Raw genomic sequence first — 12,389 nt, 5'->3', positions numbered from 1 at the left:
TAGCTGCATTGGTTTCTTGTCATATTATGTAATGCCATATAACACACCAGGATTAACTGGAAACGAGCGAGCAATTTTGTCTCTGTTTGATTCACCGATGATGCACGCAGCTGGGAAACGCTGGTTTGCGAGCACGCAGGGAGGGGGCTGTTTTCTCATCCCTGTAAAGAAGAACTGGCAGAAGGCAGAGTTCTGCAGGGAGCTTGAAATGATTTAAAACATAAATGATGATTCCTGCATGACTAACTGCTTTTGGGGCCTTGATAGAGTTACCTTTTGCTGATCACACGTTTATTACAAGGCAAGGAAGCTGCAGTTGGGTAGGCTGAAAGCTACTGAAGCATCCAGAAGTCCGGGTCCCCTTCCAGTGCTGCCAGGCTGTGAGCGACCTGCCTGTTTTGCTGTGAAATGGGAATCAGTCTGCTGATCCACTGCCTGTGCAGTCTGAGAAGGAAAAGGGCTCTGTATAAATAACTTGCAATTAGGCCTCTCCGGATCAAAGCTAAGTCCCCAACACTCATGTCCTGTTGCTGCTGTGGCCGGTCCCTTCCTCTCAGCCAGGAAGGCATTACGTGGGCAGGCTTACGTGAAGCAATTTTTTAACATCTATTTTTAAGAGTTCTGAAAGGCGATACCTAAACGTTAGTCATTGCCATCCTTAAAATAAACCAGGAGGCAGCTCCAGGCACCTCGCCGTGCAGGGGGAGGCGGGGAGCAGGGCCGTGTTGTAGCCAGGCTCATGGCCCTGTGGGGCAAGGCTTTGGGAGCACCGTGCCAGCCCGCACGGCTCCTCACACCCCCTCCAAAACCACAGCTCGCACGGACATGGCCCAGCAGCGCTGTGGCAGCCAGTTCCAGGACCAGGGGGCAGGAGGGCTGTGTTTTATCACACAGGATGAAGCCACCTCCCGGGGTTCAGCAGCTGTTTGGGGCAGCCCTGCGGTCCTCAGAAGCGCTCTCCAAGGCACCCCGCGAGTGCTGCTGTCGCGGGGGTGACCTGGCAAAGCCCTGCCAGCAGGTCAGCCCAGGCGAGTCGCGGACTGCTGGAAATGAACAGAGAGCGAGGCAGCAGCCAGTGAGCAGATGATGCGAGACCTACATTCATTTCTCATGAGCAGATCCCTGGAGGCTAATGAAATCCCAGCGAATGTGCTGGCACAAATGCCTGCGTGCTGTTCTCACTGCAGCGTGGCGATGTAGAGGAATGTGCGTGTGAAGAACCAGGTCACAGGCAGCAGCGACAGGGAGTTGGGAGGCACAAATGCAGCCGGAGCAGCAGGTACTGGCCTCGATTTATTCCTCCGTGGCCTGGCCTGCAGTGAGCGGCTCCTCCATACAGGCTGCGTGCTGGGGACCAGGAGGCCAGGAGCCCTGCAGGCTCACGTCAGCTCCCTGATATGAAGTCAATTTCTAGTGAATGAACTCATGCCCACCCAGGCAGGCTGCCTGGATGGTTGGTTTGCTGGAGAACCATTTTGCTGGCCGTGGGCAGGTTTCCCCAGGCAGGCACGGGTCTGCGGCCTCTCCTTAGCTCTGCCCCCTGTGCTGGGCGCACCCAGGCCATGCGATGGGGCTCCTCCATTGGGGCTGTGCCTTTGAGCTCTGCCAGTGCCAGTGTAAGGAGCGTTACACATTCTTGGACTAAATGTGTGCTTGATCTTATTTACTAGCAGGCTGATTTCCACAGGCAGACCTGTGTTAGGAGACGAGTCCTATTGATGCCACGGCTGTCCCAGCCGGTGAAAGGTCCACATCCCATCCCTGCACTTCCCTTCGGGGTCACCCCCTCCAGGATTTCCTCTGCTGTCAGCCCAGAGCTCTGACCAGGAGCTGCTGCCCTCGGTGCCGGGCTCGGTCACGTCCAGGCATGGGCCCTGCTTCCTGCCCCGTGCTGTGGAGGCCGTGGTTGCCACAAAGGCCAGCAGTGAGCAAGCAGCCCCATCCCACCGCCTGCTACAGGCCACCAGCCCGACACGGTGTCACCTCCCTGACTTATTAATGCCTGCAGCACCCCTGTGAGAAGCTGCAGGGTTTGATAGCTGGCGGGTTGCACAAGGTAGGGGCTGAGTCAGTGGCCCAGGATGTCTGAGGAACAGGAATTGAATGCGGACCTCCCACGGCCACGGGCTGTGCTTCTGACTACCTGAAATCCCCTTCTTGTAATGGTTGTTTCAGGAGAAGAGCTGCTTTTCGATGCAGAAAGCTCCCCCTGGGCTGTTTGGGTTGTTTTTTTTTTTTGTTGTTTTGTGGCTCGATTCCTTCCCAGTTTGCCCAGTGGCAGGGCGGCGTGCCTCACACCGGGCGGTCGCTCCCAGCAGAGGGGCTGCAAAAACCAGCAGGAGCCAGGGCCTGGCACTGAGGCAGAGCCCTCTGCCCTCCGGCACTGCCGATAACACGCCTGGTCTGTGAGCAAACAGGAGCTTTGTGAAGTGGGCACGGCGGGACAGCCCAGGCAAACAACCTCCCCAGGGCCACCGGCACGGCCGCGCTGGGGCTGCATTCTTTCGGGGCAGGGACCGGCCCTTATCGCAGGCTTTCAGAGCACCGAGCACTGTGGACCTTAATCCTGATGGGGCCTCTAGGCGTGACAGCTATATCAATATTTAATGTGCGGAAGGTGACTTGTATCCCAAGAGGGAGTGCTGATCCCCGGGCTGTGTGCCGGTGCTGTTCTTGGGCTTTGAGATACGATGCTGACAGTAGCTGCCGGTGTGTTTTGGGGTGTACTCAACCATTTACTGCACAAAGAGCAACCAGCAGCATGGGGGGGCTCAGTTTTCTGTAATTTTCTGTTCTGCAGGGAAGAAAAACATTGGCTGTGAAAGGAGCTTGTAAGCTGGAGGATGCGAGGTTTGCTCTTCTCCGCAGCTTTCCTGTGGCTCAGGACATGACTAATGCCCTGTGACAGCCACATGCTTGGAGCCTGCCTTTCTTATGGTGCAGGTGGGGACGCTGCAGCTTTTCCCATTACAAATGTTGTCCCTTGCTGTCCCACGTTACCCAGGGAGCAATGTCACCCCTGTGGTGTATTTGGGCAACTCTCCAGTCTGCCCTAACTTGTACCCCAGCGGCTGCAGCCTCCGTGGGCTTTCAAGAAGTAGGAGGCAACCGCGACGTCTCCTCTCAGCCTCCTGCTCCACAGGATGCTGTGGTGAGCCCGGGCTCAGCACCACCAGCCCCTGCCTGCCACAGACCCTCTATTTCAGAGCGTACCACAGAAAAAGCTCTGGCAAGTTGTGGCACCCCAGCGTGTCGATGTCACTCAGAAATTGCTGCTGCAGTTCAGTGGTGCAAAGCTACTGGTGAAATATTATGTAAACAGGAAGAAAATATGCCTGTTCCCTTAGTGACTCCATAGTGACAGGCAAATGCTGTCCAATTTCACAATCGTCTCTTTCCTCTTATGGGTCAAGTTTTATTTGTTGGCTCTCCTGCCCAGGCGCACTGCTGTCAGGTGAGGGAGACAAGCTGGTTTCAGCCCTCCGCAGCACTTTGTACTTGCAGAGTGCTGCATGGCACGACACGGCCAACCCTCCACGCTGTGCTGCCCCTGGACTTCTGACCTCCCACCTCTCCCTGGAGACAAGCTGCTAGGCAGCTAAAACATACACCGTGAGCCCCAGGCTCCGGTAAACAGCCGGACCTTAACTTATCCCGAGCCTTATCGGGGAGCGAAGCGGGGCAGAAATCCGACCTGAAGCCGTTCCACGTGCTGATCTTCCCCCGGAGCCTGGCAGAGGGGACACGGTGCTGGTGAAAGCTGCATCCCAAGCCTGGCTGGCACCAGACACGCTCTCAGCAGAGCTACAAACACCCCTTTGTGCATGCTCCTGATAAGATACTTCAGTCTCCACTCATGCTCCCAAAACATCTCAACAGTTCTGGGCCTTTTGCTGACCACCGTGCCAAATCTCTCAAGAGCTTTTTTCAAAGCAAGTAACAAAGAAATGTAGAACTTATAAGGCAAATGTTTTGCCTAAAAATTTCCTTCCTTAACCACTTGGGCTAATTGCAAATACCACACAGATTATGTAAATCACGACTTGCTGACAGGTAATTCACCGAAATGAGAGCCAACCCGATGGGACGAGTTGTGGTGTGAGCAGCTCCCCACGCTCTTAAGTGCTGTAGGAGACCTGAAGGAACCTGTAGGAGACCACCCTGGAACGCAGCTCTGTTGATTTCTGTCCCAGGTCCCCCACAAGCCAGCTCGCGTGGTGGCGGTGATGCCTGCCACAATTCATTTAGCTACGCGAGCTCTCAGGAGCTGTCAGCTTAGCCAGCATCGGAGCCGCAGCACGATGCAGGCCACCTGAGATGGCCACAGGCCACGATGCTGAGCTCACTTTTCTTTGTGCACGACTGCTGGCAGCTCAGCTGGGCATGTCAGTGCACAGGGGTCGGGGAGCACGGTCAAGTCAAGCTCACCTGGCCATCACCTACCCCTGTAACTATCTTCAAATCACTGAAACAAAACCAACCAAACCAAAACAAAACAACCAGCCACATTTTTGCACTTCAGTACTGTTACCTATATCAAGTAAAAAAATTACAGGCCCCTCTTTTGGACGGGGTCTTGCCCATACCCCATTTGAAGTCAAGGACTGTCAGAGGAAACAGGTCAGGCTCTAAAGCAGAGCAAGAAAATTCTTAGTGTTTCGTATTTTCACCCAAGCTGTAATGATAGGGCTGTATGTTAACAAGGTTGTAGCTACAGCGTGCAATCAGCACACGCATGGTGTTATCTCCTTGTGGTGCATAAATTGGAATTGTCAGGCCGTGCCATGGAAATGCAACATTTGCATTTTGCTATCAGGATGTGCCAGGACATTACACTGCAATCGCAAATCAAGAGGTAATACTGTGAAGTGGAGGAAGGAGCAGCCTAACCCACTGCAGAGGATTTGCTGTTATTTAGCGTTTTAAAAGGGCACCCGTAGCACCAGGAGATGGGGTGGAGCCTGAGGAAAGCTCCCAGACTGTTTCAGCAGTAGGTATCATGGCATAATTTCAGGGCTTGCAAACCCTGACCGTCCTCAGTAATCCTCCTTCGTATGAACAATCCCGTCCACTTAATTGGAGTTGGGAGACTGCAACATCATCCTGGCCAGCTGGATCTCAGAATGATGTATGCAGGCCCCCTGATCTGGCTCCCAAATTCAAGTCAGGCTCGCCATCCTCCTTGATATCCCCATTCCTGTAAACATCCAGGCTTCCTTCATTTGTTTTTCCTCTTTATCTTTCCCTGTTTCACAGTGACTGCAGCTCCTTCATCACAGGAAGATACACGCTTCTTCCAGTAGCTCGCTAAGGCTGCGAGGAACATCTGTCTTGTTTCAGCCATTCTCACACTCTTTGTTTCAACGGGGAGGGCTGTGTGTGCAGTGGAGTCTTTTTTTTTTTTTTTTTGTTTTGTAAGCCAGCAGTATAAACGTTCCCCTCCCTACAGATTGTGTGTTTAAATTAGGAGAGAGCAGCTCTGCTTGTGGACAGGGGGAGGGGAAAGATTTATGGGGTTTCCGAGTTCCCGTGGGAGTTTCCTAGCAGGCCCCTGGGAAACTGCTGAGCCCCGCAGAGACGAACCTCACCCGTATGGATAAGGCTCTGCTTTGCCTTAGGAGCCGTCAGACACAACCATCATCACTGGCGTCCCGGAGCTTTCGGTGATCTTTCAGATATGCTGAGCCCAGGCCCTTGGCTGCCTTACAGCACAGGACCTTGAACCCCTCGGCACCATCTCCCAGGCGTTTGGGCTTCTCCTTGGCCGCTTCCCCCGAGCACGTCGTGCTGGCTGGCCCTGCCCTCCTGCCTTTCGTGCCTCTTCCGAATCTGCTGACTGCCGAAACAGCCTCTGCTCCCTATTTCTTTCTCACTTCAGCCTTGTATCTGGGACGCTTTTCCTGGCAACCTTCCCAAGCTCTCTTGCTGCCAACTCGGAGTCAGTATGAGCTTCTTGTATTCCCTTTCAAATCCCTTCCTATCGTGGCAAATAAACCCACTGTCCTCTACGCACACACTATTGATATTATCCTTGACAGCTCTTCACTCCTGGCACTCAGCTGCTGCTTAATCATCCAGATTCCTCCTCTGATTCACCTCATGTGCTCCTGCAGCCAAAAGCTTGTCTTTGATTTGGCAATGTCACGGCAGGAGCACTGGGATCTCCTCCCTTATGACTCCTGCCCTGCATGTCCCCCTGTTGTTAGCACGCTCCGATTCCACTTCTACCGGGGCTGGCGTCGCGCCACCTTCTGCGTCCCCTACCATCACCTCTGCCTTTCTGCCCCACTGCCAGTACCCTGCTTCCTTGTGCTGCCCCTGATTTTATCGTTTCCACGCTGCTTTGGAGAGTTTCCGTCCTGCTATGGCTTTGCACGGGCTGACCCGCCTGACCCTGGCTCGCAGGTAGCATTCACCTTCAAATCCCTCCTCCAGACATCCTTTCCCTGAGACTGCTCTCCCAGGACGATCTCGTCCTTGTGACATTGATAAAGGGGAGGGGGGTGGGGGGGGAGCAAACCAAACAAACCTCGCAAACAATATGTCTTGAAAACAGGAACTAACACGCTGTGCACGCAGCACCAGAAATAACCTTGCTGCCGCGTGCGGTGCAAACCCTGTCCTTCCCCTGACCCCTCCCTGCACGTCTCCTGCCATCTCTCCTCGCCGTCAGCCGCCGCCGCTCTCCTCCCGGGCTCTCGGCACGGCTCCCGGTGCCCGTGCCCGCGGCTCGGTGGCACTGAGCGGCCGAGCTCGGTCCTGCCACGACACCCAGCAGCTTCCCCAGGTTCTCAGGCAGCGCTGCGAAACCGCCTCGCTGCGCTGCTCTTTGTACCGAGCACACGAAAAGGCAGCCCGAAACTAGAGGGCTGGGATAAAAATACCACTTTGCTTTTAATCGGGATGCTGGCTTAACCGGGAGACGTTGCGGGCGCTGGCAGACCTGTTCACCCTTACACTCGGTGACCGGGTCCTGCTTTGTGCAGAGGGTGCTCGTGTTTATTAGCCTTTTTCCCTGGCTGCTCACTGCCATGGACTTTGCTCCTCCGGGTTGGGATTTGCAGGCAGCGGGAGGCTTTCCACGTGTGTTTGAGAAGGTACAAAGCCTGCAGGAAAACAATGGAAATAGCTGGCTTATGACTGCTGCGTGTCACGCACTCGTTTCTTGCCCGGCGGTTTGTCCTTGGAGCTGCGCACGCCGCCTGGAACCTGCTCTGCAGCGGCGGCGGTGATGGGGGCTGGCACGCACGCCGCGCCGCCGCCACGCCACGTGGGGAGCGGGATCACTGCCACCCGCAGCCATCGCACACCCTGTGGGGCCAGGCTGGGGGAATGGGGGTCTGGGGGGGATTTTGGGGTGGCCTCAGAGCAGAGAGAGGCGGCGGCTGTCTGTCTGGTGCTGCGTTTCTCCGCAGGGCCCCCTGACTTTGAGCAGCTGGGGCTGGGGGTAGTGAAGCCCCTGGCAGGCTCCCCTCATCCCCCTTGAGAGCCTCCTTACCGCATCCCTGTGTCAGTTTCTTCACAGACCCCATGTCAGTTTCCTCACATCCCTTCATCTCAGCTCCTTTAGCCCCATATTAGCCCCCTCATCTCCATATCACCCCCCCAGCCCCATATCACCCCCCCAGCCCCATATCACCCCCCCATCCCCATATCACCCCCCCAGCCCCATATCACCCCCCCATCCCCATATCACCCCCCCCACCCCCATATCACCCCCTCCATCCCCACATCCCCCCCCCATCCCCACATCCCCCCCCCCTCCCCCTATCACCCCCCCAGCCCCCCTCCCGTCCCCCCACCCCCCCGGGGCCGTGCAGGGAGCGGCGGGGCGGTGCTGCCTGCCCCGTTGCGTGCCTGCCCCGTTTCCCAACCTCCGCGGGCTCGGCACGGCAGGGCCCGGCTCGGCACGCCACGGGCGGCCCTCGCGTGCGATCCGCCGGCCCCGCCGCCCCCCCCCGCCGCGCCGGCGGCACGCAGCGCCCAGCTGCCGGGGAGGCGCCGCCGGGACCGCACCGAGCCGCGGGGGGGGGATGCGGCACCACGCCGCCTGGGGGCACACCTCGGGGGGGGGCACACCGGGACACACATCGGGGCACACCGGGACACACCGGGGCGCCCCCCGGGACACACACCGGGACGCACTGGGGCACAGGGGGGCAAAGGGAGGCACAGGGGGGTACAAACCGGGACACATTGGGGCACACCGGGGCACAGGGGGGCACACTGGGGCACAGGGGGTACACACCGGGGCACAGGGGGGCACGGGGGGCACACATCGAGACACACCGGGGCACCCCAAGGCACCCACCGGGACACACTGGGGCACACCGGGGCACACACGGGCACATACCGGGGCACACATCGGGGCAAACCGGGGCGCACCCCGGGGCACTGGGGGGCACATACCGGGGCACCCCGAGGCACACCCCGGGACACACCGGGACACATTGGGACACACCCCGGGACACATCGGGACACATCGGGACACACCGGGGCACCCCGAGGCACACACCGGGGCGCACCCCGGGGCACCCCGGGGCCGTTTCCCCCCCGTTGGGGCTGTGCCTCCCCCCGGGGCTCCGCGCAGCCCCGCACCACCCCCGGACCCCCACCGGGGGCTCGACGAGCCCGGTCTCCCCCCCCCCGGCTTCCCCAAGGCACCGGGGATGGGGGGAGAACCGAGAGAACCGAGAGAACCGAGCTCCCCCCACACGCATCCCCGAGCGCGCTCCCGTTGTCACCCGCGCGGGGGCGCGCCCGGTGCCCGTGCCCGCGCCGTTGCCGCGGTGACAGCGCCGGGGCCCGGCGAGGAAATGGCGGCGGCCACGGAGCGGCCCGGGGCGATGCACGCCCTGCCCAGGGGCATCCGAGAGGTACGGGCTGGGGAGGGGGGGTTGGTGGCAGTGCCGGGGGGGCTCAGCCCCAAATAACTGCCCCTCAGGGCTGCTGGGAGCTGGGGCTTTCGGGAAAAGCAAATCACCGGGAATTTAGGAAAGAGCGAAAATAGCCAAAAGCTTGCGAGTCCCGCAAAAGGAAAGGGCGATAGGATTGGGTTTGCTCGCTCAAGGCACACTGACGGCATTCACACGTTGTCCTGTATCTGCAGCCTGACATTAACCTTATCCTCACCGTTCTCATCTTGCTTTTTACCCCAGACGCAGGTTTCGGAGCACTGGAGCAGTCCCACGTTCCTGTCCCATCCTGCCCAGTCTCCCCACCGTCAGCTCCAAGGCATCAACAGGCCAAGATTTTGGGATCGGTTGCTCATGGCTTTACACATCCTTTGCTGCTGCTCATTTCTTCACCCAGCTGGCTTGCCTTGTAGCTGCAGGACAGTTACAGGATCCTGGGCTCGCTTACAAGCCATTCTCACAATCTCCTATCCTGGTATTTTCCACCTTTTATGTGGACATGTTCTTATTCCCTTCGCATTCTCTGCTTCTTGGGTTTTATAGCATCTCTTTTGCAATCTTGCTTTTAGGTTGCTCCTGACATAAGCAGAACGTGTGCCAGCTGTAGGTTGTTCTGCCGAACGGAGCACATGCTCCCGACATGCAGCTCGCTGGCTGAAGGAGCACGAGTATCGAGGGGGAATACGCTGAGCTTTGTGATTCCAGCACCCAGCAGCGAGCACTCATGGTTCCACAGCTGCTTCCAGCTGCCTTGCTCGGCTGGGCTGTAGGGCTCAGAGTGGGGCAAAGCAAAGGATGCAGGACAGAGCTGTCATCGTTCTGCTCTGCTCTGGAGGATGGAGCTGCTGGTTGGTACTTAGAGAGTGACATTGCAGCCTCCAGAGCTGTGCTCCTCTAGAGGATGTCACAGAGAGGGAAAGTGCAGGGAGCGTCAGCCTGGAGCAGCCTGTCCTGCACCGTAAAGCCATGGCCAAGTCCTGTGTTTGTTTCAGTTTCTGCTGCCCTTTCAATGTACCTGGACGGGAAGGTGCAGTTTTGCCAGGAAGATCTTAGCGAAGCGGGAAGCAGAGCAGCAGCCACCTACAGAAGAGTCAAGTGACACCCTGAGTCCTCCAAGTAGCAAACAAGGTTACGCCTAATTGTGTATTTTATTTGGCAAACAAATGACCCTTGCTTAATACAGATCACATAATTAATTGGGCACAAGACATTCTTACATATTAGTAGTTCTCTCGCCCTAGGAGCTTAAGAAAGCGAGCAGTGCAGGAACTTCGAAGCTGTGTTACACATCGGGGCAGAATGTTCCGGGGTATTTGACTGTCCACCAAACATCACGTACATTGCTAGCAGCAAATGGGTACTCGTTAGATTTGCCACGTGGGCTATAGATTGAGCACATAAAGGTAACTTTATAAGCACATTATGGTAACTTTCTTTGTTGTCTTTGGACCTGGGATTATTTTCCTTTACGTAGATTCTTACATAGTTTCAGTCTCTTTAATTAGCTAAAGAATCTGTCATGCCAACAGAGACTTTCCTTGTAGATGCGAGCCGTACCCAAGGTCATTATGCATATACTACTTGCAGTGTTAATATCAATTTATAAGCAGCAGGATTTCTGCCTGTGCCTCTGGATGTAGCACTGACATGCAGAGTGGCAGGAGGTCCTATTGTCTCGTACTTTACGAATGCTTCTTAAGATGGTGTTCACAGGTTGTGAAATCTCTGTGTTCACAGAGATTTTCAGAACTTAGCTAAAGAATTTTTGCCATTTTGATTTCATTGGGATGCCAAGCTCCAGCTACGTGAGTGTTCTCAGTGGCTGTAACGTGCTTTGGAAATGTTCGAAGGTATCTGCCCGTTCGCAGTCTGAGCCCACACAGTGCAGTCTGAAGAGCTGGGAAGCTCTCAGCGCCATGGACCTGTGGTTGATTTGGGATAACCAGATAAACACTCTGTAGTCAATAACTCATGCTCAGGCGAGGATCCCAGTGAAGCAGTAATTTATTCGTGATTGCAATGGCAGGCGCCCCACAAGCAGGAGAACGCCCCTCCTAGCTCCAAAACACAGTTTGTGTACTTCTTGCTGACAGGACCCTCCCGTTTCCCCACGGAGCGGATAATGCAGGTTCACAGTCTGATACTTCACAGACAATGCATGGCCTTCAGCTGCCGGCCTGTTACATTTCAAATTTCTTTTGACGTTTTTACTGCTCGAAGTGGTAATGTTGCTTCACTCATCTGACTTAACACCGTGATTTTCACCTAGTTGTCCTAAGGAGTCTGGTTGTCTGCGTTTTACAAGGTCGCCTGCTAAGCTTTCTTATCACTGCAAGCATATCTCAGTACCACATTCCTTCCCTCTAAACAATGCAACTCTGCAAAAACAACATTTCTATTCCCACACCGCTGTTTGTCAGGGTGCTGGAGGCTTTGTGAGAGCAGATCCCAATGCAGGCAGTGATGGTCGGTTCTGAGAGTCCTGGTGTCGCTGGTGATCGCCCAGGGCAGCGAGGCGTTTTCATCTCTTGCTGTGCTCAGAAGGCTGGGGCTGTGCTCACGAGGTGTGAGCTTTTTGGTGTCTCTTCTGCAGCCAGTGTCCACGTACCTTGCCAGGAGTTTGAGGGTTTGCACAATCCCTCGCATCTCAAGCGTTCGGGTTGTAGCTAGGGGGGACTTCCCAATGGTTGCAACTGCAGGTGTCAAATCAGTATCGTCAGATGAACAAAAGGTTAATGACGGGCTAGAGCATCAGTCCTCTCACAGGTGTCACGGTTAGTTGTGATACAGTGGGTCACTTATAGGAATTCTCTGCTCTGTGTTGCACCAGAGAGCTGGAGTGCTCCTTAACACAGCCCCAAGGAGTTCAGGAGCAGCAGTGAGGTCTGCATGGCATGCCAGACACATGCTGGATGTTAACAGGGCTCGTGTGTGCAGTCAGCAGCAGTGCAGCATGCTGTCTTATGATTCATTAGTCTGCTTTAAACACAGGCAGGAAAAAATTAAAGCTACCTGAAATCCGAGTATTACTTCCTGCTGTGGCAAACCGATTCTTTCGGGGCATGTTTTGAATGGGATACTTGAGAGCAGGGCATTCTGGTTTTACTGCAAGGCTCTTCCTACGTTATTCATAAGTATTCAAAGCAAGTATTGTTATTTTTTATTTTGCAACTGCTTTTTTATGGAAGCTGAACAAATTATTATGTATGCAGCGTGGCTTAGCGTTGCGGCCTGCATTGCTCTCTGACTGGATGCTGACTGAAAACTCTGCTCACAATAAACTTCTTTAAAGAAGTTAAAATTCTACTGGGACTCTTAAAATATTTCAGTGAAAAAAAACAGATAATTTCAATCAACTAACTCTTTGGTTTTGCACATACAGTGGAAGACTCCACTTTCTTCTTAGAATATCATTTGTGTGGCTTGAGTAACCATTTCTCTTTGTGTAATAGGGATTAGGTAGTGTGCTAGACG

The 12,389-nt window shown here is 55.4% G+C and overlaps 1 protein-coding gene across 4 annotated transcripts in view; it reads left to right on the top strand.

Moving 5' to 3' along the window:
• Positions 1–8,397: 8,397 nt before the first annotated feature.
• Positions 8,398–12,389, top strand: part of LEKR1 (leucine, glutamate and lysine rich 1) — a 52,997-nt gene continuing 49,005 nt past the window's right edge. The window contains exons 1-3 of one of the 4 annotated variants that reach the window (XM_084529553.1): positions 8,788–8,876; positions 9,159–9,390; positions 9,908–10,043. Coding sequence is in view for 1 of the 4 variants with exons in the window: in XM_084529552.1 (XP_084385678.1) it covers positions 8,670–8,876 (207 nt within the window). In the remaining 3 variants the exon portion in view is untranslated. The other 3 variants (XM_084529554.1, XM_084529552.1, XM_084529555.1) reach the window with 3 other exon arrangements.

This window comes from Aythya ferina (assembly GCF_964211825.1).
Source record: "Aythya ferina genome assembly, chromosome: 9".
In the NCBI taxonomy this organism is placed as follows: Eukaryota; Metazoa; Chordata; class Aves; order Anseriformes; family Anatidae; genus Aythya; species Aythya ferina.
This window is presented reverse-complemented; position numbering and strand designations above follow the sequence as displayed.